This window comes from Zeus faber, assembly GCF_960531495.2.
Source record: "Zeus faber genome assembly, chromosome: 6".
Taxonomy (NCBI): Eukaryota; Metazoa; Chordata; class Actinopteri; order Zeiformes; family Zeidae; genus Zeus; species Zeus faber.
The window spans coordinates 15,523,249-15,548,314 of NC_137201.1; the positions used below are offsets into that span (position 1 = coordinate 15,523,249).

At 42.1% G+C, this 25,066-nt stretch overlaps 1 protein-coding gene across 1 annotated transcript in view; it reads right to left on the reverse strand.

The window, feature by feature from the left end:
- pdhx (pyruvate dehydrogenase complex component X) overlaps window positions 1–23,856 on the reverse strand; it is a 44,509-nt gene extending 20,653 nt beyond the window's left edge. Inside the window, exons 1-5 of the mRNA XM_080002408.1 lie at window positions 23,709–23,856; window positions 20,292–20,375; window positions 16,309–16,409; window positions 6,293–6,486; window positions 4,958–5,056 (exon numbers count right to left, since the gene is read on the reverse strand). Coding sequence (XP_079858534.1) covers window positions 4,958–5,056; window positions 6,293–6,486; window positions 16,309–16,409; window positions 20,292–20,375; window positions 23,709–23,844 — 614 coding nt within the window. The 5' untranslated portion in view covers window positions 23,845–23,856. The remainder of the gene's footprint in view (window positions 1–4,957; window positions 5,057–6,292; window positions 6,487–16,308; window positions 16,410–20,291; window positions 20,376–23,708) is intronic.
- Window positions 23,857–25,066: the final 1,210 nt, after the last annotated feature.

Consider the following 25,066-nt stretch of genomic DNA (forward strand, 5'->3'; position numbering starts at 1 on the left):
ACACCTAATTCACAAATATATTCATTTCAGCTATTTGTTTGTTCATATATATTTTTTTGAAACACTGGTCGAATAAAATAACACATTTTTAGTTGAAATAGACCAATTCAAAAAATATATATACATTTTTAGTTGAGAGAGACCATTACTATTTTAAACACAATCTGTTAAGTAAGAGTATTGTTTCATTTCAGTTATTCTTTTATTTGTATCAAAATCGAATCGAATCCTGCCCAATACCCAGCCTCCAGGAAGAGCACTAACAACCCCTGAAACTTAAATTCTTTACATGAAAATGTTTCTTTTAAAGGTGAAATGGGAGGAATGTCAGAGGGCTCTCTGACCGGTCCTAACAGCAGACATGTTTTTTCCACTAACAACATTTAGACACCATAACACAGCCTCTGAAAGCCTGAGAGGAGCTGACTGGAATGTTAAAGAGGGAAGGAGAGCGCGCGCATTACAAACTCCATGCAAGATACCGGTTTGACCACAGAACCGACACTGCCCTCTAGGAGGGGGGATGATCGCTGGTTATACTGGTCACTGGACTGGTCTCTCCTAGAACCTAGGTAAACTATATAAGTATGCATGAACTTCAAAAATGTAGATGCAGGTACTTCAGAAACTCTCTCTAAGGAATTCAGTATAAATACATTGAAACTGTATTTATAGTGTGTCAAGTTCACTTTAAGAGTGACATCAGCACAAACTGCCGCAAAACACAATAATGAAATTGATTTAAAAACAAAATGAATTTATTAAATAGATTATACATACATCATGGGGTCTTTAATGTAACTGCTCTGGTTCACTGAGTCCAGGAAAATAATCACCTTTGTGCTTAACCGGCAGGTTAATATCAAAATAGCATCTCTCTGAGGTAATGCATTAAAACGACCAATGACGTTAGCTGAACGCCATTCAAAAAGAATTTGGACTTGGCCTAAAATAAACACACACCGCGCTGCAATGAGGCCTTAATCTGGAGGTTTTCCGCTTCCTTCCATAAATGTTTGGCTTTACTGGACCATCCATTCTCAAATAAAACCAATACATGTCTGCTGTGCATGTTGTGGCCTGGACCAGCAGGGAAAGTGGCACCCAGAGCTACATCACAGCCACTCACTGAGGGCAAGACGTGCACGTAAAAGGCTCTCGAGGTTAAAGCACAGACACTGTACACTAAATAAACCAAACAGTAATGTTGAATTAACACACCAGCTAACTCTATACTCCAATAGTGTTCACTTTTTGTGATGTCAATTTTTTACTTTTCCATTTTTGGTGGGTTGTGGGGGTGGTACCACTCCTTATCTGCCGTGCCACAGGAAAACACGTTCTCACCTATTCTTGAGGGGAGTTAAGCATGTTTGCCTTTTCTGTCAAGGAAGCTCACCCAAGATATGCAGATCCTATATAACAAAAAACAGCAGAAATAGATCTGCTGTGCAGGTGTGGAAATATCTGAGAGCCAAATGGACACAACATCGAGACCGACATTATGGTCGACAGTGCAATATTTGTGTAGACTTGAGATATATAAAGCAAGAGGGATCTACTGCGTATATACAGTGGGGCAAAAAAGTATTTAGTCAGCCACCAATTGTGCAAGTTCTCCCACTTAAAAAGATGAGAGAGGCCTGTTATTTTCATCATAGGTTCACCTCAACTATGAGAGACAAAATGAGAAAAAAAAAATAAAAATAACATTGTCTGATTTTTAAAGAATTTATTTGCAAATTATGGTGGAAAATAAGTATTTGGTCAATAACAAAAGTTCATCTCAATACTTTGTTATATACCCTTTGTTTGCAATGACAGAGGTCAAACGTTTTCTGTAAGTCTTCACAAGGTTTTCACACACTGTTGCTGGTATTTTGGCCCATTCCTCCATGCAGATCTCCTCTAGAGCAGTGATGTTTTGGGGCTGTCGCTGGGCAACACGGACTTTCAACTCCCTCCAAAGATTTTCTATGGGGTTGAGATCTGGAGACTGGCTAGGCCACTCCAGGACCTTGAAATGCTTCTTACGAAGCCACTCCTTCATTGCCCGGGCGGTGTGTTTGGGATCATTGTCCTGCTGAAAGACCCAGCCACGTTTCATCTTCAATGCCCTTGCTGATGGAAGGAGGTTTTCACTCAAAATCTCACGATACATGGCCTCATTCATTCTTTTCTTTACACGGATCAGTCGTCCTGGTCCTTTTGCAGAAAAACAGCCCCAAAGCATGATGTTTCCACCCCCATGCTTCACAGTAGGTATGGTGTTCTTTGGATGCAACTCAGCTTTCTTTTTCCTCCAAACAGGACAAGTTGAGTTTTTACCAAAAAGTTATATTTTGGTTTCATCTGACCATATGACATTCTCCCAATCCTCTTCTGGATCATCCAAATGCTCTCTAGCAAACTTCAGACGGGCCTGGACATGTACTGGCTTAAGCAGGGGGACACGTCTGGCACTGCAGGATTGGAGTCCCTGGCGGCGTAGTGTGTTACTGATGGTAGCCTTTGTTACTTTGGTCCCAGCTCTATGCAGGTCATTCACTAGGTCCCCCCGTGTGGTTCTGGGATGTTTGCTCACCGTTCTTGTGATCATTTTGACCCCACGGGGTGAGATCTTGCGTGGAGCCCCAGATCGAGGGAGATTATCAGTGGTCTTGTATGTCTTCCATTTTCTAATAATTGCTCCCACAGTTGATTTCTTCACAACAAGCTGCTTACCTATTGCAGATTCAGTCTTCCCAGCCTGGTGCAGGTCTACAATTTTGTTTCTGGTGTCCTTTGACAGCTCTTTGGTCTTGGCCATAGTGGAGTTTGGAGTGTGACTGTTTGAGGTTGTGGACAGGTGTCTTTTATACTGATAACGATTTCAAACAGGTGCCATTAATACAGGTAAGGAGTGGAGGACAGAGGAGCCTCTAAAAGAAAAAGTTACAGGTCTGTGAAAGCCAGAAATCTTGCTTGTTTGTAGGTGACCAAATACTTATTTTACCGAGGAATTTACCAATTAATTCATTAAAAATCCTACAATGTGATTTCCTGGATTCTTTCCCCCCATTCTGTCTCTCATAGTCGAAGTGTACCTATGACGAAAATTACAGGCCTCTCTCATCTTTTTAAGTGGGAGAACTTGCACAATTGGTGGCTGACTAAATACTTGTTTGCCCCACTGTACAGGTATATATAGAGCAAGATGGAGGCATAGAGGTATAGATCTGGTGTTCCTTAATTGGAAGATGTTCACCGTGATGCGCTTTGGCCAAACAGATGTTTCATTTGTCAATGTCAATGAAGCATTTTGAAATGGAGAGAGGGGGGAGGGATAGAAACAGAGTCAGCTGAAGTAGAAACAGAGATAGATGCACAGATAAAGAAACAGGGGAGAGATCGATGAAAAGTAGAGATGGAAAGATCGAGATATGGATGGAAACACAGGGAGATAGATAATTCAGAGAGAGACAAACAGAAAGAGGGAGATAAACAGAGATAGACAGGTATGACCATAGATAGATAGATATAAACAGAGATGCACAGATACAGATGAAACCAGATGAAAGCCGGCCCCATTATCTGGGTGCGTAGTCACAAGCCACGCCGTATGAAAAAGAGGTTTTCATGGTGTCTCCTTCGAAACAATTCATTGTTCAACGATTCAGATTGTTAAGTCATTATATATGCACTTTCTCTTTCCACTCAGTTTCACACACATCTCTCGCAACATATGGCCCATGTTTCTATGGCCACCAGTGGGTCTGGGAGACTGGGTTGCCATGGCAACAGTGGTGGCTTAATGAGATTCCCCAGCAGGGTAACGAGAGTGTTCCATCAGGTCCCCGCTGACAGCAGGTAGCCATTAGAGCTGTTTAGGTGTGTTAAGGTGAGTGTGTGCGTGTGAGTGTGTGCGTGTGTGTGTTTGCTTCTATAGCCTTGCAGCTTGTTTTGTGGTTGGAACACGCCAATATAATCAGATTAAATTCCCCGAAATCCACCACTGCTCAGTCGCACTCGATTTGTGTTCCCATCTCTTCAGTCAAAAGCATTTTTTGTTCACGCTGCCTTGTCGTCTGCCTCTACTCTGGGAGACGGGTCGTCGTTTGGGAGATGGGTGGTCTCGAAACGACTCACGTCGTTTTGTATTCGCGGGTCGAATTACATTTTTTGTATCTCCTTCTACATTTTTGTGAGACGCCTATAATAACTCTCTGGATTTACAAATGTGAAGCTACTTGATTAGTGCGTTTTGTGGGCAGGGTACGAGGCAGAGAAATGGTGGATGATAAGTGTGGAAACTAAAGAGGCAATTTGCATAAACACAAGTCAAAAAAAGTGTTAATTTAGTCACTAAAATGGTGGAGAAATTGGGGTATGATTAAGAGCCTTCAGAGACGCAGAGAGGGGAAAAAAAACAACAACACACTTTTGCAGTCTGATGCTAAACTGCTGTTGAATAAAATGAAGGTGATATCAAGCCAGGGTGTCTGAAGGTAAGAGAGAGTTACAACTAATCATTTTTAAGACCTTTGAGACAAATTGGAACTAAATTCAAATTGATTTTATGACAAATCGTCTCTCACGTATTAAAGTTCTGGGTTTCATAACAGAAATGTTGACACTGATACAAAAACAAATATATGGATAATATCAGAAAAAAATGTATGTTGACATTTAGACCTCAAAAATCCATTCAGACTTCAAGACAAAAAAAAAAAAAAAAAAAAAAAAAAAAAAAAAAAAAGACTTTTAAGGCCTAATATTTATAAAACTGAACTTCTTTATAAGGAACAGCCGACACCCTGTAAGCGTGCAGAGACGGAATGGGAAAACCTGTGAAATCCAAAAATAATTTATCTAAAATATAACATGCTGACACTACAACATGTAGTCGCATTCAAATAAGTTTGTTACATTTACATACATACATTTTTTGGGGTCTCAGCCCACCAACCATACTCACTCCTTGGTGATGATTCCTCTGGGACCAGTGGCTGTGGCCAGGTGAGGGTCCAGACCGTGGGTCTCCAGGATGTTTCTCGCTGCTGGGCTCAAACGTAGACTGAATAGAATAGAAACATAATTTAGGAAGAACAAAATTTAAGATGCATCAATTAAATATACACATTTCCAATATCAATAAACCTCTTGTTGCACATCAGCACAAATTATTACAAGAGTCTTTTTGTAAGAAAGCAAGCAAATTGGAAAGCAATGAGCTTTCAAAAAACCACACAATATCAGGCTCCAGGCAGTCACAGGACAAACTAATTTGCTGCTCGTTCTTCTCCTGTGTGGACTGGAGATAATGGAATGCCTTGTTTACAGTCCAATCATATCTTAAATCAATAATAACCGGAATTCTTGTCATCTGTCTTTGTACGTCACGCATAACCGTTCTACCCTATTAATTAGGTTTAGCAATGGTTAAAACCAGAACTGACTCAGCACAAATTGTGTGTTTGCATATCAAATAGGCCCTGCTTTCTGCTTGTCGTGGCTGGTTCTCTGGTTCCCTCTTTACTCGGTATTTATTGTGTCAACAGGGCTTGACAGAAGCTTACACGCTGTGGAGAAACATTGGAAAAAGCATCTTGCACAGCATATAATGTGCGATGGTGGTGGCCGAGTCCCAACTGGACACATGGAAAACAAGTTAATTACATACAAAGTAGCCGTCTTTATTTTGTTTTGGGGTTTTTTGGGGTTTTTTCATTGGAAAATTCCGCTCTTGTTCTTTAGTCCAAAACACTGCTGCTAAACTCTTGACCAGGTCCTCCGAAAGGTCTCATGTGCTCTCATTGCTCTTCACTGAATCCCCATCAAATTCAGAATCCAGTTTAAAGTTCTCGTGGAACTCTCTCCCTTTGGAGTTAAGATCTGTGGACACTGTGAACACTTTTAAAAAGCAGCTCAAGACCCACTTGTTTAAACTTGCCTTTGTGTAATTGGTCTATTGCTGTTTGTATTGTGTTTTATGTGTGTATGTGTGTTTATGATTATCTACCTCTGTGGAGCACTTAATGACGTCCCTGCTCTTGTAAGGTGCTATACAAATAAAGTTAGTTACTAACTCTCTAGAAGTATCCTCGGTCCTTGCCTATTTAAACTGCTTACAAGTTAGCTAGCAAGCTCATTCAGTTGTGAAATCAGCAAGGGCAGAACTTCATATTATTTTGAGGTACAGTTCTAGCAAATTCCGCTGCCATCCTCTGTAAATGTTGAGGGCTCTGAATATCGGCCGAGCCCGATCAAGCGACAAATGTCAATACGCTGTTGGAAAGGAGGGCACACTCACATGGCTGAGGTGGCAGATTTTGGTGCAGGTGTTGAAGGAGGAGGAGGAGCAGATGTTGCAGGGGCAGAGGGCTGGGCACCAAGGGGTGCCGCTGCCTCTGGAGGGGGGATCTCCACCTGCTTCCAGTCCTGTCCTTCCTCCACCATGAGGGCGATGAGGGTGCCCAGTCTCACGCTGCGACTGCCCTCTTCCATCTGTAAGGAAAGCAAGAAACATAAGTGGTAGCACACGGCAGATGGTCTATCCACTATATTAAACGTGACAGTGTCAAATTCGATACCGTTGCGGTACTGACTAATGGTGAATTATCCTGTCTCATTCAATTCCAAATTGAAATACCCAAGTAGTTCATCTTTTGAGCATCTGTTGTAAAATGGTATGTGCAGTAAGAGTTAATGCATCATGTAGCTGTTGTGGAAGGGGCTGTTGAGTAACAGTTAATAACGTAAAAGTTTGGAACTATATCTAGAACGGCTGGGCAATACTGACAATCACATCCTCAAAATAGTCATCACGATATTTTGGGGATGACTATTGGTGCTTTCATAGAAAATCTACAGAACCCATTTTTATTTCTTTAAACCCTTAAAAACAACATTTAACTATATTGTGATATTCCCAATGTCCAGAATCCTAGACAACTTATACTCTCAAATCACAATACCGATGTTATATTGATATATTGCCAATTTTCACTAACAAATGAAAGGGGAAATAATCTATCCTTGTCACGTGCGGCACTCCAACAAAGGCCAGCACTACCTTTAGCACATGGCAGATAGACGGGAAGTGGGAAGAGTGGGGTTGGAGCAAATCAACAGTCACCACAGAAGTAATGGACACCTTTTGACAGCCAAGTGAGTAAGGCAGCGACCGCAGGGACCTCTTGAGCACTTGCTCTTTATCTGCCATTCACTTAATTCTTTCCATCCGCTGAGCTGTTCGACAAGCCCAAGCGTCCTTAATGAAGGAGGATGGTGTTCTGCCGCCCGTAGCTGTCGAGCGCTGATTCAAGCTCCTGTTATGTGGCAATACGCAGGACTAGCAAAACCCTTTCCCTAACCCTAGGCACTGAAAGCCAGGTCTGGATGGTGTCAATACTGATTAAAGCTGCAGATATTCCTCTATAATCCCATTCTAATTTGTATGCTTTATTCTTTTTAATATTAGGATATATATTCACATATTTAATGCTCAAATTTCGTACGGGGGGGTGCTTACACACGGTTCCGCAGCTCAAAATAATAGCTCTCACAGCTATTATTTTCTCAAAACTAAATAAAATCTCCAGATGTATTTAATTTCTTTTCTCTAACTTATATTGAACTATATTGCTCATCCCATGTGAATTGATTCGCTAGTGTTAGCCAAAACATTTATAAAAAATTATTTATTTATAAAACAAATACCCAATCAAATTTCATCATTTGAATAGTGTTTTGGTTTTTTTTATACTTAAATTCAAGTCAAATTTCGATTCTGCAGCCCTAATATTGATTATTGCTAAATGAAATGAAAGCTAAGGCACAACAGTCCAGACAGTAATTGGCTTTCTGCACATCTATTCGCAGAAGGTATCCAGTCCACTTAGTGAGCCGTCACTCCTGCCAATGGTAACGCTCCGTCCGGCTGGAAGCCGAAGAAAAGCAAGCAAACGTATAAAAAAAAGATCATTGCCGCCTTGGCTGGACTAAAACAGTACAACAACAAGATATATACTTGATTTAAATATTACTTAAATAGACTTAAATATATAGAATACTCAACCAACTTGAACATAACCCGCTTATTTAAAAATAAATAAGGGGGTTGAGTTGAGTATACTAATATCACATGGTCTAATATCATGTGCATGGTCTTCAGCAAGATCCCCCTCCAAATACCACACCAGAGGGCCATGCGCGCGCGTGCACACACACACACACACACACACACACACACACACACACACACACACACACACACACACACACACACACACACACACACACACACACACACACACACACACACACACACACACACACACACACTAAATAAATGCTCCAATAAACACATCATCTCCACATAACCAGAAACAGCAGGACGCAGGAGCACCTGCGCACGCCAGTAAAAAAGAGCAGCGATGCAGCCTACTCTGCTTTACATTGACCCAGTAACATGGCTACGCATCCACAAAAATACTGAAACAGAAAAATTGGGAGTACATTGAACAGCTTTGGTCTCTGTGCAAAGTGAAGGACACTGCTGAAGTGAAGGCCAGCTCGTCTCGGAGGGGACCGAGTGGTGAAATAAGGTAATAAACAGCGCATTGCTGAGTGATGGCCTGATTGTTTCTACAAAGGGTAAAGTCCAGAATACATTTGTGTGTGTGTTGTGTTGACTATACATCCGTTCTGGTTCTAGATGTCAGAGAGTCTCCAGGTGGAGGAAGGGATTGAGAACGAGAAAGGTCAAAAGCTATTCAAGGAAGTGAGGACCTGAGGAACTATCCATGTTGGGGGATTTTTCCACACTTAAGAGACCGAGCAGCAAAACTTTATTGGCTACTCAGCTCTACACACGATGAATATCTTAGGGAAGCAAGGTAGAGAACACGATGAGGACCAATTCAAAAGCTCTGTTACAAAGAACCCGAGAAAAGGTGGCCATGCTCCTTCGACTCCATGACTATCAAGAAACAACCGAGGAGAAATAATGAATCATGAGGAAAAGCAGAAACGCTCTAGTTGGGGAGTGATTTAGTGGATGGCGGTGAGCGGTGACATGACAGTGAACGCTGGTGGCCCTGACTAACTGACTCAGATCTGTGTTCCCAAGGACAGGGCAGATAAAAACCACACGCTTACACGTGATCTCTTGTATTTTTGTACTCTTGTATCACCGGGTAACAGCCCACCGTCAGCCACCGCGTCTCACCGGTCGTTGCTGTGTTTGGAAAACCAGATGTGATTTAAAGGTATAACAAAAAACAGACCGACCGGGAATTTAAAAGAACAGTTCAAACCTCGGAGGACAATACGACAAAACGCAACTTTGTAAAGTCACACTGCCTTACTCAACCATCAAAAGATTGGACATTTTAAGAGATAGGTTTCTAAATATTCCATTGTTATAATTTACTGTGCCGAGACATCTCTTTATGTCATCTTTTGCCTTAGAGGGAACAGAAAAAAAAAGCTGCACAGTATAATGATTTGTTTGGCATAATGATTTGTTTATCCTGCATAACAAGTAGCTCAACCTAAAGTTCATCATCCTCCCGAACAATCGCATTCCCATTTTCCTGTTGCAATTTGCCTCATACAAATCATGCAAAACGCTCGTAAAATGTCTTGGGCGGTTTGCTGCTCTGTCTCGCCGCCCGGCGCGGTCTGCCGTCAAGAGACAAAAAACAACTGGGTACAATTCCAAAACAGACTACTAGAAACTCCATAAACACCGGTTGGAGGCAGAGGTATTAAAATATGTTGAATAAAAGCTTCCGTTTCTTTGCTCTCCTTCTCTCATACTTCTGTGATTAACACTCGAGCTATTTTCTCCATACCAGGTTGGATCCACTTTACAGACGTGTGTGCCACTGCATTGACGGATGTCTCAATTAAAAATCGCTGCATTAATGTGTACATGCGGTTATAGGTAGACAGGCAGGATTTCATTTGGGTAGGTGGCTGGAGTAGCTGGATGGGGATAAATACTGCCATCACCTGGTGAGGAAGAAAAAAAAAAAACACTACCTGAAGTAAATAAAAATTAAAAAAAATGACAGAAGACTCTTCAGACAGCGGGTCAAATGATCCCTTGTTCTGGTTTCAAAGCAGGAGGTCACCTTCTAGGCGTCAAAAATTCAGCTCGCTGCTCTGACCACAAACGATTCCCACGTGGGACTTGAAGAAGCCTCCCAATTATTCCCCACGGATTGAACGGAACACGGGGTTGTTCTGCTGTATGGATATTCTAAAAATATACGGACAGGGACGTGCAGGGCAAGGTTGTATTTGGGGACAAGAGATTACTCTGGTCTCCAAACATAACCTTGCCCTGGTGTACACCAAAGGCCTGTAGTTGGGATCTTTCGACATATTTTCAAGATCTTAAATCTTGGTTTGATACCATCTTTAGAATTAAATCTCAAAAAAAAATGTGTTCAGTGTGTGATGCTGTCTTCTGGTCTATACCTACCAGTCACATTTTACTTTAGTTTCAAATATTTAAACTGCTTACAAGACTTTTCATTTATCGTCCGAGGCAGCTTATGAGTCCCTAAACAAAACAATAAGACTAGATTATTAACATGCATTTAAGTGATCTCTTTAGATTCCAGAACCCTAGCTGTTTTACCTGGACAGTAGAAAAACACTAATTTCCACCGTTCTCATTTTGGCAATTAAAGCCCAGGGAGATCAGTGGTTCCTTAGGGATTTATTCAGAATACACCAATTACGGCTAATGATATTACAGAGTCAGACTACAACCATTTAAGTCTTTAACCTACATATTTTCACACAACCCAAACTGCTTCAACATAGCAACACAAAGCTCCAAAATTGTGATACCCCTGCATATTTTAGGATCACATTTTGAAATTTGACATTGTTTTTTTTTTTCTCCACATAATATGAAAGAGAATCAGAGCTTCAATACAAGGTCACAATCACTTGTGGCAATCAAGCGATGTTTTGGAAGCTATGACTAGAATTTTTTTTTTATTTGCTATAAGAATTGGAATTAGCTTCACCATTAACATGACAGGTTAGAACCTCACAACATCCCAGTTATGAATCACAAAGTGATGAATAGTACACTGGTGGGAAATCACACCAGCACACGGGAAGTGATACTGTTTACTGATCATAATTATAAGGAGGGGAATAACCATGGCAACACTGTCATTGTCAATTCCACTGCTGCAGCTACTCCAAAAACACTCATCAAGAAGGTCTGATAAAATCCTGAAAGTCAAAGGGAAACATGTCGACCTATTGTGCTAAAATGGATCCATAGCAGGAGCTGTAAGACCATTAAATAATCAATCACGGGGCGTTTGGCTTCGAACATCTAACAACAAATAATACAAAACTGAATAAAGTTTTAGATGTTCCAGAAAAATCCTTGGGTAAAGGGGTGTGGACTGTTTGATGTGAGGAGCTAATGAAGTCAGCGATGCAACCTCCTTCTCTGGGACAAGTGAATGCGTCCAGCTGACACTGGGGGTAGGGGTGAGGGATAAACGACAGAAACATGGTGATGTCAAAGGAGTGAAGGGGTTACGGTGGGTCGGTGGGTGGTCGGACGAGAAAATGAAAACGAACAGCGAACGGGAAATGAGACAAGGCTCGTACCGCATCGTTGGAGCACGACCAATACAATGCTAGGAGGATTGTGGCCCGGCTGCTTCTACTCTACTGTGTTAAGCAAATGTGTGCGCACACACACACACACACACACACACACACACACACACACACACACACACACACACACACACACACACACACACACACACACACACACACACACACACACACACACACACCACACACACACACACACACACACACACACGACAAAAAAAAAGACACTTACAAGGTAATCATCATTTAAAGACTTGTGTCAATGCACCACACAAAATTGAATCCACTTGGCAAGAGATTCCATAACTCTCTAAACCCACGACCTTTGGTCTAGATGGGGATAGAAAGTGATTTTTTTTCCTCCAATGATTGAGTTGAGAGGATGTGCCCTGCCTGGCGGGTGTTGGAATTGATCACCGCGATGACAGCGCTCGGAAGATAAAATGTGTGAAGATGAAGACAGGCGTGGATTGATACATGGAGACACTGTCAGCTTGGCGTTGTGCAGCGTGTTTGATGTGTTAATGCTTCCATTAATCCATCCATCTATTCTTTCCCATCCCTAAAACCATCTCCACCATTATAGCACAACAGCGCATAACATCAATACCTCTCCATGCCATCCTTTAACCCACAGCAGACATAGAAACCCATTTATCTCACAACAGCCTCCCCATTTCTGGTCAGACCCATTCATCCATCTATCATTATACCAGAATGTGAGCATTAACGTTTGTGTGGGGTTGTCCAAAGGACTGTGATTGATTGATTGCACCCGGTGCAGATTTTCAGATTGGAGCCTCCGAGGGTCACGGCAGGGGAGAGCGGCGCGGGAAGGGTGTGATATAAGGTGAGGTGATCTGGGAGTTGATGGTGCTGGTAAACATCACCTCCACCCCCACCCACACCCCGCCATCACCACACTCTGAGTAGAACCAAGCGGCTGCAACCATTCCCGCTCCCCCCGGAACCATGGCTGGCTGTTAAAGAGCCGTTGCGGGAGATGACCCCCATAAATAATGCCTATGGAGCGCTGGGAGTCTGCCGTCTGCTGCTGTTTGGCCAGGGGCAGGTAATTATAACGGCTTCCAAATTAAAAAGATACTGGGTGTTGTGCTGTGACCTGAAGAGGAAACGCTACACTGCACACGCTCAAAATATTCCTGGTAGCTGTTTGATTTTAGTTATTTCCTCTCTTCTTCCAACCACATGCACAAAACACAGTTTATAGCACTCCATTCCTCAATGCCTTATTCCTCACACACACACACACACACACACACACACACACACACACACACACACACACACACACACACACACACACACACACACACACACACACACACACACACACACACACACACACACACACACACACACACTCTTGTGCTTTTGGGTCTGGGGGCTGTGGAGGGGAAGTGGTAGATGAGCCCATCTTTCTTTGCTTGCTCCCGCTTCAAAGCCCCCACCCCCAACTCCTGGGCAGTTGCCATGGAAACAGCCTCATCCCCATGGCAGCAAAGACAAGGATTGAGTAAAGGAATGAGGCGGGGAGGAGGAAAGTAAAGAAAGGGGAGCAAGGGAGAGAAAGAAAGATAATGTGCGAGGCGTACATTCGATCACAATTCCTTCTATTAGATCTGAGATGACGTTCTCACTTCGCCTGTAGCATGCGTGTGTGTGTGTGTGTGCGTGTGTGTGCGTGCGTTCATGCATTTCTTTGTTTGGCATGATATAAATGGACGGATTTGCATGGCCGTGTAAGTGTCATTTTAGTGACACATACAAAGGTGTGCATGTGTCACAGGTTAAGGTGGAAGTTCAAGTCAATATCTGTGTATTTGGATAGACTCTCTAATTCGGCAAGAGCGCAAAATATATCAGCTTGACAAATACAATTATGGCCATAGAGTTTGCATACGTGGAATTAAGACTTTGTTTAAAGTGCAATGACATTAAACTACAAAAGCGACGTTAAGATTCAGAGCTCGGAGCCATGATCCTTGACAGCTCAAAGTCTGTCAGATTGATAGTGGAGTGCTGGAGATGCCATTCCCCCAAGGCTCCTTAAGGAGCTCGTACCTGGGCAACCGTCCGGCTGTTTAATGGGGGACCGGGTGTCGAGACCAACAGCCCAAAGACATGGAGCACAGGCCAAACACTTAGTCCATAGCTCACTTAGCGCATCAAGTTAATCTTCATTTCAGACAAAAAGCACTGAGAGACCAGGGATGTTAGAACAGGAAATCCAAGAACAAATTCTGGTTGAAATTGACATGAATGTCCACACACATTTCGATATTGCAAAAACGGATCTAGTCGTAATCTGATAGACATGAATATTCTTTTTGGGGGGGGGGATTAATTAATTTAATAGTAAAGATCAACAGACCGAAGGAAACGTCGACAACAACATTGTATGCAGACCATTTTGTTATTAATATATTTATCATATACTGTTTCATATGTCTGGAACCATAACATAGCGTTAAAGAGTACACGTGCTGGACGCACAGGCAGATCAATCTGACGGTAAAGAGGCATAAAAACATTTCCCCCCGTTTGTTGCGGAGGACAAACATGTGGTGGAACACTGATGAAAGACAACTGATCGGCCCATCTTTGGGAGCCCATTAAATATTCTGACATCAAACGGCACAATCGGGAAACACCAGGGAGAGAAAGAGTTGAAACTGATGAAAACGCCTCATTACCGTTTTCCTGTCACCGTATAGGGAAGACGGGTTTAACAACTCGGTTTAATTAGCATAGGCAGAGAGGATGTGGAAACCTAGCGGTACTATTATTAGGTACACACCACACACCACACACACACACACACACACACACACACACACACACACACACACACACAATCTCAAACTTGTATTAAACCAACTGGCAAGGTTTTTAGCTTACATTAGCAAACACTGCAGTGTAAAGTCTGCAGAGTGGAGAGACACATCTACAAACACATTTAACAACGGAGCCAGAAGACACTTTTCAGCTTTCTCAGTCTACAATTTCCAATCTCTGTGCTTGGCGTCAAACCAAAATGTAAATTATGTTTGTTTGATATAAAGAATAATAATATTGGCGACTTAGCTTCAGCTCAACATTATGTGCATTGTTATGACCAAAAAACCTGATTTTGAAGCAACTTTTCTAAAAACCTTGCATGCAATTTGCGGCAAAAAAAAAAGTGTTTTTTAAACAACAAATAATGAATAAAAAGTATTTTCGCTTCCTATGATAATATGCATTGCATTTGGCATATCACAGAAACTGGAAATATATTTTTTTTAATATAAATTAGAAATATATAAATATTATAACTATAAACCTAAATATTAACTACAATTTTGAATCATCATACAAAATAAAATAAACTTTATTATTATCATAAACACAGGTACTCCTCACTTAAGTACCTCACTGAACGACCGTTCAGACTTACGACCAGCTCTCTGGCCAGTAGGTGCTTGCACGGCGTCTCAGCGTCAAGCATCTCATCGCGCGTCACCTTTTCTCAGTCTCGTTCCCGCAGTCTGTCAGTATTCACTACACTAGCGTTCGCAGTCGCCACGCCCCTTTACTGTGAAATAACACAGGTCCTCACTTATCGACCAATTCGCTTTTAACCACCTGGTTGTAGGAACGGAACTCGGCCCTGAAGTGAGGAGTACCTGTATACACGCTATTGTCATCGTTGTTGACCTGGGGGGGGGGTGTGAAAGTGTTACCGTTACACACCGTTGCGCACGTTCAATTACAATAATTACATCTAAAATAAAAACATTCCATATTTGCTTTCTTTCGAGAAATGGTGAACCTTCATGCCGGAGAACGGATCGCTTTATGTCACTCCAACTAAGAAGTTGCGGGTGGGCGTTCACGTGCGTGCGGAAAGGATCTGCCAATCACCAGTGAACAGTGACGGGCACCAAGCAAGCGCGAGTGAGGGCAGATATACGTAGAATAAAAGACTTAAAAAAATGAATTTTTCTTATTTTGGGATTCTCAGTGGGAGAAATGCGAGGTGTGGCATGGGAGCGTGTGAACTGGCTGATATCTATGATTGTCACGGTCGAAGCTAGAGACCTTGGCTCTGCATAACAGTTGTTAAAACAATTTTTTTATAATACCTAATAACCAAAAAAAATTATAATTTTAGCAATGCAAGTGAGCAGAACCTGGAGCTGCAACTCAATCACCAGACCATCCACGCCACGCACGCTACCACGTCCTCCATCTGCTTCCTCACTACAAGCACCAAACAGCCTCCATTTAATTTATAAACAGAAAAGACAACTTTTATATCAATCAAAATTTTTTAGTTCAGCCATCTAAGTGGGATATTCCAGAGAAAAAGGCAACTACCAGCTCGGCAAACCTCCACAGCCGCCCGCAGCAGACACGCGCAGTAGAGCAAAAAACTCCCTCTGTGCCGATCCTTCATTTCCCCCGGGAGATCGTTCCCATATTTTAGTTTTTCCACCATCCTACCATGAGTAGCTTATAAATTTGGACACACAGTGAAGGAGATCTCAACAACACGTGGTCCCGCAGGTGGAAGCTCTCGTAAATATTGCATTGTTCAATGGAATTTGCAATTATCGTAAAATCGCGATCTTCCAAACGGACTGACTGCATACTTACCAGGATCTTTGCCATGATGCCGTCGTCGTTGGACTCCATGGTCACTACGGCCTTGTCCGTCTCAATCTCACAGAGAGCGTCGCCCACTGTCACTGGCTCACCTGGAAATGACAAATACAGTGAAGTTATAAAATGTTGAGAATGAGAATGGTTTCCTCCTCTATATATTCCTCAACCAATAAGAAATGTTGTTGTTTAATGGAATCGATTCGGGGGGTTGGTGCAACAGTTTGCTGCCAATTGCGATGGTCCGTGGACTGGGATGGTCAGCAAAACAGACGTCGTCTTAATGATCAGATCGTTTGCTCTTCAACAGGGGCCTGATCGCAGACCAACGTGGAGTGAACAAATCGGCCGCAAATCAAAGAATTCCAAGAAACAGAAAGGCTGTGGGAATGGAAAGAGAAAGGGGCGTGGTGGATATCAAAGGAGTGACCTAATCAATCTTTCATGGGAAGGAATGGGGAAAGCAAGGAACCTGGTGCGTCAGATCTTCCCCCGTCCCGGGAGCCTCGCTGGAATCCCACTGTTCCACCGCACCGAATACATTAGCATCTGCTTAGCATTGGGAAAGGATTGTAGCACTCATCGGCATTCCTCATACCGGGGATTATATATCGGTATAATATCGATATTGTGATAAAGGACCAGATATTGTCTGGTATTTTGGTTATAATATCCACATTACTAATGACTGTTCCTCCAATATTTCCTCTACGGCAAGGGTGATGTTGACCGGTTCACATTAGCACCTTTGGCAAAGGGGACTGGAGGGGGGGGCATCATTGGGGGTTGTCTCAGAAGGTAGTATTTCCAAGGACAAGACTGTGTCACACAGGTGAAAGCAACCACCATAAAGCATAGCCTCTTCTCCGGCTTAAATGACAACGAGTGAAAGGGCTGGAACAAGTAAAAATAAATAAATAAATAGATAGATAAATAAATAAATAGATAGATAAATAAATAAATAGATAATGCATTTAAATAAAAAAAGGGGGGAGAGGAACCGTGAGGAATGGGAGTGTGGTTTGGCAATGGGTGGGTGGGTGGGTGGGTGAGGGGGAAGGTGGTGGCTGGAACAGGAGGAATATTGACATGGAGAGCCTCCCCAGAGCCCGCTGCAGCCGAGGCGAGATTGGAATTGTGTACGAGGTTGTGACCTCGGGGGTGAGGTTTGATGTGCGATATTAAAGTTTAAACAGGCACCGCCCCCCGCGCCCCGCCCCACACCCTTCGCCCTACCAGAATGGCCAATGAGGTGATAGATTAACAAAAAGTCAAGAGACCACACGGGCCTGGCTGGTCAGGAAGCCCTTTTTATCTGCACGGAAAGGGGGATTCCTGATGCATGTATGGAGGGTTAAAAACAAAACAGAGACTGAATGAATATTTTCTTTGGCACGGCTGACAGATGGCCTCGGATATGGATTGGATCATAACTAAATGTACAGGAAAAACCGATGAGAAACAAGATCTTCTTGTACATAATCGATGCAAAAGCCAAAACCCAAGGAGGTGTGAACGAGACCATTGCGATGGGTTCTTGGCCAGATTTTATTTTAAAGCCACTCTGACAAAAATGGATGATGATGTTTGTTATCACCATTCGCAAAGCGCATGACGAATTTACTTATAAAATTTGTTTTTACACATAAAAACACTTTTTTTTTTTCCCCAATCAGTCTGTCTGAGTAAATATTTGGTTGCTCAACTCACACTCGGACACACCCACACCAGTGGAGGCACACAAACGCAATCTGCAGCCTTTGACTGAAGAATTCGAATGAATCTCTCTCTCTCTCTCTCTCTCTCTCATGGGAAGCATACGCGGCCTCAAACACGGCGTGGTACTGATAAATGGTAGTTTTGGCGGAGCTGACTGACTCGGCACCGTTGCTAACCAGTGATCCTGGGCCAATTAGCGTCCGGCAGCCGTCAGCCGCTCCCCTGGACCCACGCTACAGTGCTCTCGTCATGGCAGGACAACGTGATGTCACCAAGGCAGTAATTAGTAGAGGTGTGCAGAGACGTCATTATCTGTATCTGTTCAACAACATTATCAGTCTCTGTATCTGTATTTGTATAGAAGAATGGAAATGGGCACGGTTTATACCAGAAGCCAAATTAAATCTGGCAAATGTCGTATTTACTAACCTTCTATTCCCTGGCAATGACATTTGTGTCCCACCACAGCAAAACTCGCCATCTCGCGCATTTCTAAAATCACCAGGAGCAGCCAAATAAGTTGAAAAAACCTTTCTTGAAGGAAAATTAGATTTTTCCAGATTTGTGTTCCTTTGTGTGATTTTTTTTTATCTCTCGACGTATTTTCAAAACAGAGTTTGATTTATAAATAGTAGAAAAATGTTAAACCGTAGAGTTAAATATTCCCGTATATATTTATAATATTTCCCCAGATTACATGGGGAAACGCAATTCACTTATTCACAGCGGGACACCGCTGAATAACGTTGATTGATTGTTCCCTTTCAAACGACCGTTTGGAATTCAGCCTTTAAATGATACTACTCTTACACACAGAGCCACTGTTGTGAAACGGCGAAGAAGAAGAACCCTTCGCGTCACGCACCTACGTCACTTCAGTAAACAGACGGTTAAAGCGCAGCACGCGGGTGTTTCGGTCTCACTTGTCTGTGAAAACTTTCTTCTCCGTATCGTTATGGATTATGCGAAGCGGGTGGCGGAAGCTCTGAATCATATTTCGGACCTTAATCTGACCAGTGCGATAGATCCAAGTCAGTGTTAGTACTGCGTACTGGACTTCATTTTCCACGATGATAGTCAGTTCTCCAACAGCGACGCGGAGAACGACAGCGATGGTGAATCTGATATTACTCCAGACTTGGAGAACATTTCAAACAGCAGATTTCAAACTTAATTTGACGATGAAACTGAATATTTTCAAGAACCACCAGAGGAGACCAACAATAAATCCGTTGTTGTTACAACGGAAGAAGTTGATGACGTGATGAAGTCTGTTGAGGTTGGTGACAGATTTTCAGATTTTCTGAGACTCATTATATTGATAGACTCTACATTTTGTTGTTTTGTCTGTACTTTTAAACTCCAAAATAATTCCAATTTTATAAACATGTATATTCTTACTGTTAAATAAAAGCTATTTTAAAAACCAAATTAGTTGTGTTGGTGAGCTGGTTGTGATTGGCCCATTCAGCAGTATGTTAAGTAGCCATGAGGCTTGGTTTGTCCGTCAACCCCATTTGCATTCTGGGAGCTAGCTGAATGAACCTGGTGTGGGTAAAACTTTGAAGGTGATTATCTCAGAAACACAGTTTGCCACACCCTTGTCTTTAACAAGTCATAGCTTTAAAAATATTTGCTTGATTTGCACAAGTGACACCTTGTTTGGAAGCTCTGATTCTCCACTTTCAAAAATCTTGAAAGCCACCAAATGAACCTAAAGTACGCGGTGTGTCACATTTCTTTTTCAAATTGATTTTATATTGGCACTTTACTATACTGTACTTTTAATCTCTCTCTTTTTTTAATTTTTAATTACCCCTTCGCCACTTAGCGCAGATATTGCACACAGCCGCACAAAATACGCAGTGGAGTCATATCTGCCAGCGGAGTGATTTTTTTGATCCATTTGAACAGACATGTTCGATTCAGCCATGTGCTATCACCGGCAGAAGTGACAGCTCGCGATCTCACTCTCCCTCTCTCTACCACTCTGAATTTTTTTACCTTTACATCCCTAGTAATTAGTGCTCCTGACCAGATGAAGAAGGGCCATCTTCTTTTTGGTAATGTGCAGGGTCAGGGTGTCCAACACAAGAGAACGCAATTGTAGTGTAATAAGTGAGTTATAGCACTAAAGTAATGGAATGAGTCACTTTCATGGAAGACGTTTCGTAAGAAAAAGCCAGTGAGCAGAGCATTTTGTGAGTTTTAGAAAATGGTGTCTTGCTTCCTTGTTTTGTTTTTGTCAATAAACTCACCTTCCTTCTTCAGCCATTTGACTATATTTCCCTCCTCCATGGTGGGGGAGAGCGCTGGCATCTCCACTTTGAGAGGGGCGGCACCTATTGGACAGAAACGAGAATGACAAATAATTTACCTGGAGGAGATACCAATGTAATCTTATTTAGGGGAGCCAGGGTTGCACATGTACAGAATATATCAACATAGGGACTATAGGCACAATGGCATATTCACCATAAACAAATCAATTTGGTTAAGTGTGCACTTGTGACACTTTATATTGTTTTATATACTTGTTATTTATTAATACCACTGGAGAAATCAGTTCTCTCCACTTATCCATCCTAGTATCTAACATATCTAGTGAGCTGCCATGTAGCGGTGCTCGGGAACCAACTCCAACTTTTCACCGATGCCTTGCTCAGGGGCATCGGCAAGATATTAACCAGTAATTTAACAGAGCACTCGGGGGGAACCCATGTGAGAATTGGGAGAATTTGCAGACTCCACACAAGGCCCAATTGTTGTGACCCTTATAGCCTTAGACAGTAGGGCACAGGGATGGACAGAACCACTGTGGAAGACGAGCGGAGGAGCGGCAGATGAGCATAATCTTTAGATCGTGGCAGAGCAGTGTAATAACTCCAAGAGACACCCTTAGCCGTTCCGCGCCATGAGCTATGGACTCGACCTCCTCCTATCAGTGGCTGTGGTCTCTCCCGAGGGTTTGAATGCATCACATCAGACATAGAACTGTGGGCGGTGTAAGGGAAGCATGACCAAAACATGCGGAGGCATTTCTGGTTCACCATGACGAACGCCCTGCTCTGTAGAAGAACAAAAGTAAAACAAAAACAAAATCTGGGTCTGTCCCATCTCTGAGACGCGGCACAATTCCAGTGGGGGAAACCTTATGCTGTACGCTCCATCAATCTGATGTTGAGGCCAACCAGATGAGGGTGTCATGGCGTGCCCTTGAAAAAAATGCCTTGTGAATTCTCCATTCATGAACCTGGTTTGCTTAATTTGACCGAGCAGACAAGCCAACCGTGCAATTGAGCTTGTGTTCATAATGAAGCCAATGTGGGGGAAATGCCTATTTTTAAACGACATGTAGAGCATGTGAAAGTTAATGAGTGATCTTAATATAGCACATGGATGAACAGTAATCTGATTAATTAAAAGTGTGGAAAGGTGCACAGAAAAAAATCCACACTGTGGATGGATGATGTTACTGAAATTATGATGTATTTTCTTTCAGGTTCTCACCTGAAATTAATCTAAAGCTGCTTTCACACATGCACTAAGCTGCAACCCTGAAATTGTCCAGACATTTCCCGGAGAAACTGTATGTGTAAACGCAAATGATAGAATCAGTTGGACCCAACATTAACCGGACTACCCAACCAGCACCCTAGTACAAAGTCTGCGTAAGGTCCGATTGAGCAGTATGTGTGAACAGGGCAGGCGTCTAACTCATTTAAGTATCTGTGAATCATAAGCATCAATTAATTCATTTGCAGCATTATCGTTTGAATTACTTTTGGCAAAATAAAATTAAGTCTGTCTAACACAACTTGGCTGTCTCTACAGAAATAAGTCCAGTTTTCTTTTGTTCACCAGGAAAATAATAGTTAAGTCTGTGTTTCCTTCCATACGGGATTAAGGTGATTTAATCTCTGGACGACCATCTCCCATCGCCCTTAAAACTGAAACTAGTCTACCATTCAGCACTGGGGTTTTTCACTGGTGATCGCTGTGGAACACATTACTGTCTATTTTATGGAAAGGTCGGCTGGTATTTATTAATTCAGAAAGTCCTTTTAACAGTGACCACATTGCTGTCCTGGAATGTCAACACTCAACGCCCCGCTCACAGGAACCACTCACACTTCATTTTCCAAATATTAATCCCAAACTGAAAAAGTCTGTCAATTGAAAAGCCTATAATTCATTTAAAATGTATTGGAAAATGTATGTGTCTAACTTTGTTGCACTATTATATGGAGAAGTATGTTGTCCATATTATATATATTTGAGCTTTTTTCCGGCTTTGAGCTTTTAAAAAAAGGATTGATAAAATGCACAATAATATTGAATAAAGAATTCATATCCATTTTCCCTGAAAGGTTTAACCCACTCAAATGTGAAGGACTGATTTGTTTCTTCTCTGTGGAATCATCTATAAATCACCGCTCTTAAACAGGCGTGGCATAACTGGGCTGTAGACTTGCAGCATGTTGCTGCCACCTGCTGGATACCTGAGCATGGTACAGCCCTCAAAGAAAGGAAAATCGTGAAAAATTTGTCATGATATTGAAATATAATCATTTCATTTCAGAATCTTCTTCAAATCTCCATATAAGCTATTTAAATTAACCCTGTGTTGAATGGTTTACGGTGTTATTTTGAAATCATTAGCAGATTATTATTAGAAATGACTATGATGTGAATTGATTATGGGGTAAAATTCTGTATGACCGTCGTGATAATATGAAATTCCTCCATACTGTCTGGCTCGAGAGATAACTTACTAATTTATTATTTGACACAAACTGCTACTACAATAGCTTGGTATAATGTACACTTGGGTCCAAATTCTAAAAGTCAAAAAGTCACTTTTACATTTTCTATTAAGGTTTGTTTCGGACAGTTTCTTGAACGTACATCTATCTTTCCTTTATAGCGTATTTGTTTTTTTTAGTCGTCTCGAGTTAGATCCTTAATGTACACGGTTATATAAATGACTACGGGAGCCAGAATTGATTTTGGCAGAGGAAGAATTTCCAAGACCACACTTTTGAGGGTGGTGATAATGGTAGCTGTTGTGTTGTTTGGTCTTTGAGGTATGCAGATCTTTCATCCTATCGTTCGTTTTTGTTTTAAGATTAATTATCATTCTCCATGACAACTGAGAGAGAGAGAGGCCATCTTCAACATTGACCTCAACACAATGGCACCACGTCACACCTGAGAAAAGTACTGTTGGGGAGTTTTACTAGGGAGCAGGATTAGCAGAAAGGTCCCCAAAAGACATGGATCCTCCAAGTGATGTTTGCAATGGAGAGATCTGACATGAAGTACACCTGGCTTTATGCAAGACAAGTCCGATTTGACTTGAATTCCGAGGCAGTTTGGACGTCGGGACACACGACTGTTAGATTCGGTGCGGACACAGACACACTGAGCGCCAAACACATCACTAGATGCGTAACACATTGGGAGATATGTGGCAACAGTTCATGCGTACAATACCCAACAGTTAGATGCGTGTATGATATCCACATTCGCTTCCGCTCGTTAAATACACCCCAAGGTTGTTGTCGGCGCAGGGGGCGAGCTTAGCCGACCGCTAGCCGAGCCGTCCCGTCGGAGCCGCTCCCCGCCCACGGGCAGCCCCCCTCTCTCGGCTCGTACAGAGGGCTCACACTCACCGAACCGAGGCGGAGACTGGAAGAGGTGTCTGGTGTGCCCCTGCCAGGGAGCTCTCGTCCGGGGACACGTCTTGAAAGCGGATAATCTCAAACCCAACACAATCCCCCGACGTCCCAGGCGCAGGGAGGCCGCCATGTTTCCCGTCCTCCGTCGGTGAAACGTGCCCACGCCGATGCTTGAGCGCAAACCAAACGAATCATTTCAGTGGCGGGGGGGGACAAGGAATGTTTGTTTGGTAAAAACGTAGGAACACAGTCAATTCACAATTAATCGCAGCCCCTTGAAGGTCTTTGAATATCTTGTAAATCACGCATGGCGTTGCTGTGTTTAAAGTCAGGCACACATCAAAACCGCTTGGGTCCTTGGGGTCTTTGAACTGTGTTGTTTTTTTGTTTTTTTTTCTTTCATTTTGCTTCCCCGCTCGTGTTCAACACCGCCCCCTGTCGACGCTGATCCCCAAGTGCATGTAGGAAGAGTTACTATAGACTGTAGATGACTGAATATTATAACCACTGAATCAGGAATATAAACCAGGGAACATTATGTAAATAATGCACTATTAAAATGATATTAATGATAATTATCTGACGAGACAATTCCAAGATTCAAGATTTGTATTCGTCACATACATATACATACTTTCATACATATACGCAGTGAAATGTAATGCAACGCACCCGGTGATAGCACACAATATGTCCTAGGAAAAAATTAAAATGAAAAACATTTCTTTCCATCGGCCGACTAACTGACTCCTAAAACGTGATACGGTAAGTTGAATACTTATAGAATAAGATAAAAATATATAGAATAAAATACAATAAAAATAAAAAGAAATAAAATATCCTGGAGATATTGTAAAATTGCAGGGGCCCTGTGTGGCCGTTTGTGTGTGCGAGTGTGTTCGAGGAGGCTATGATCACAAATAGCATACCGTCGAGATTGAGTTGAGTTGTTTTAATGAGGTGCTAATAATAATAATAATAATAATAATAATAATAATAATAATAATAAGGAATAAGAAAAAATGCAACATTGCAATTCTTTCCTAACCCATTGTTCAGAGAATACAGATATTTTCACTTATGTTGACCCTTGCTTCTCTTGAGTTTTCTTCAGTTACCGTATTGATTTGTTAAAATATTTGACAAGGGTCAGTCCCCCATAGAATTAAAAAGGCCTCTAGAAAAGGTCATCGGTGGCTTAAAATTGCTTTTGGTACAGTGTTATTGATTTTATTTTTTTTCGGCCCGTCATCGAAATTATGAAAAAATATGGACCTACACTGGGACACTGTGTATGTTACCACTTTATCTTTCTTTTTCTTTCTTTACCATTTTATGAAATATTAAAGATG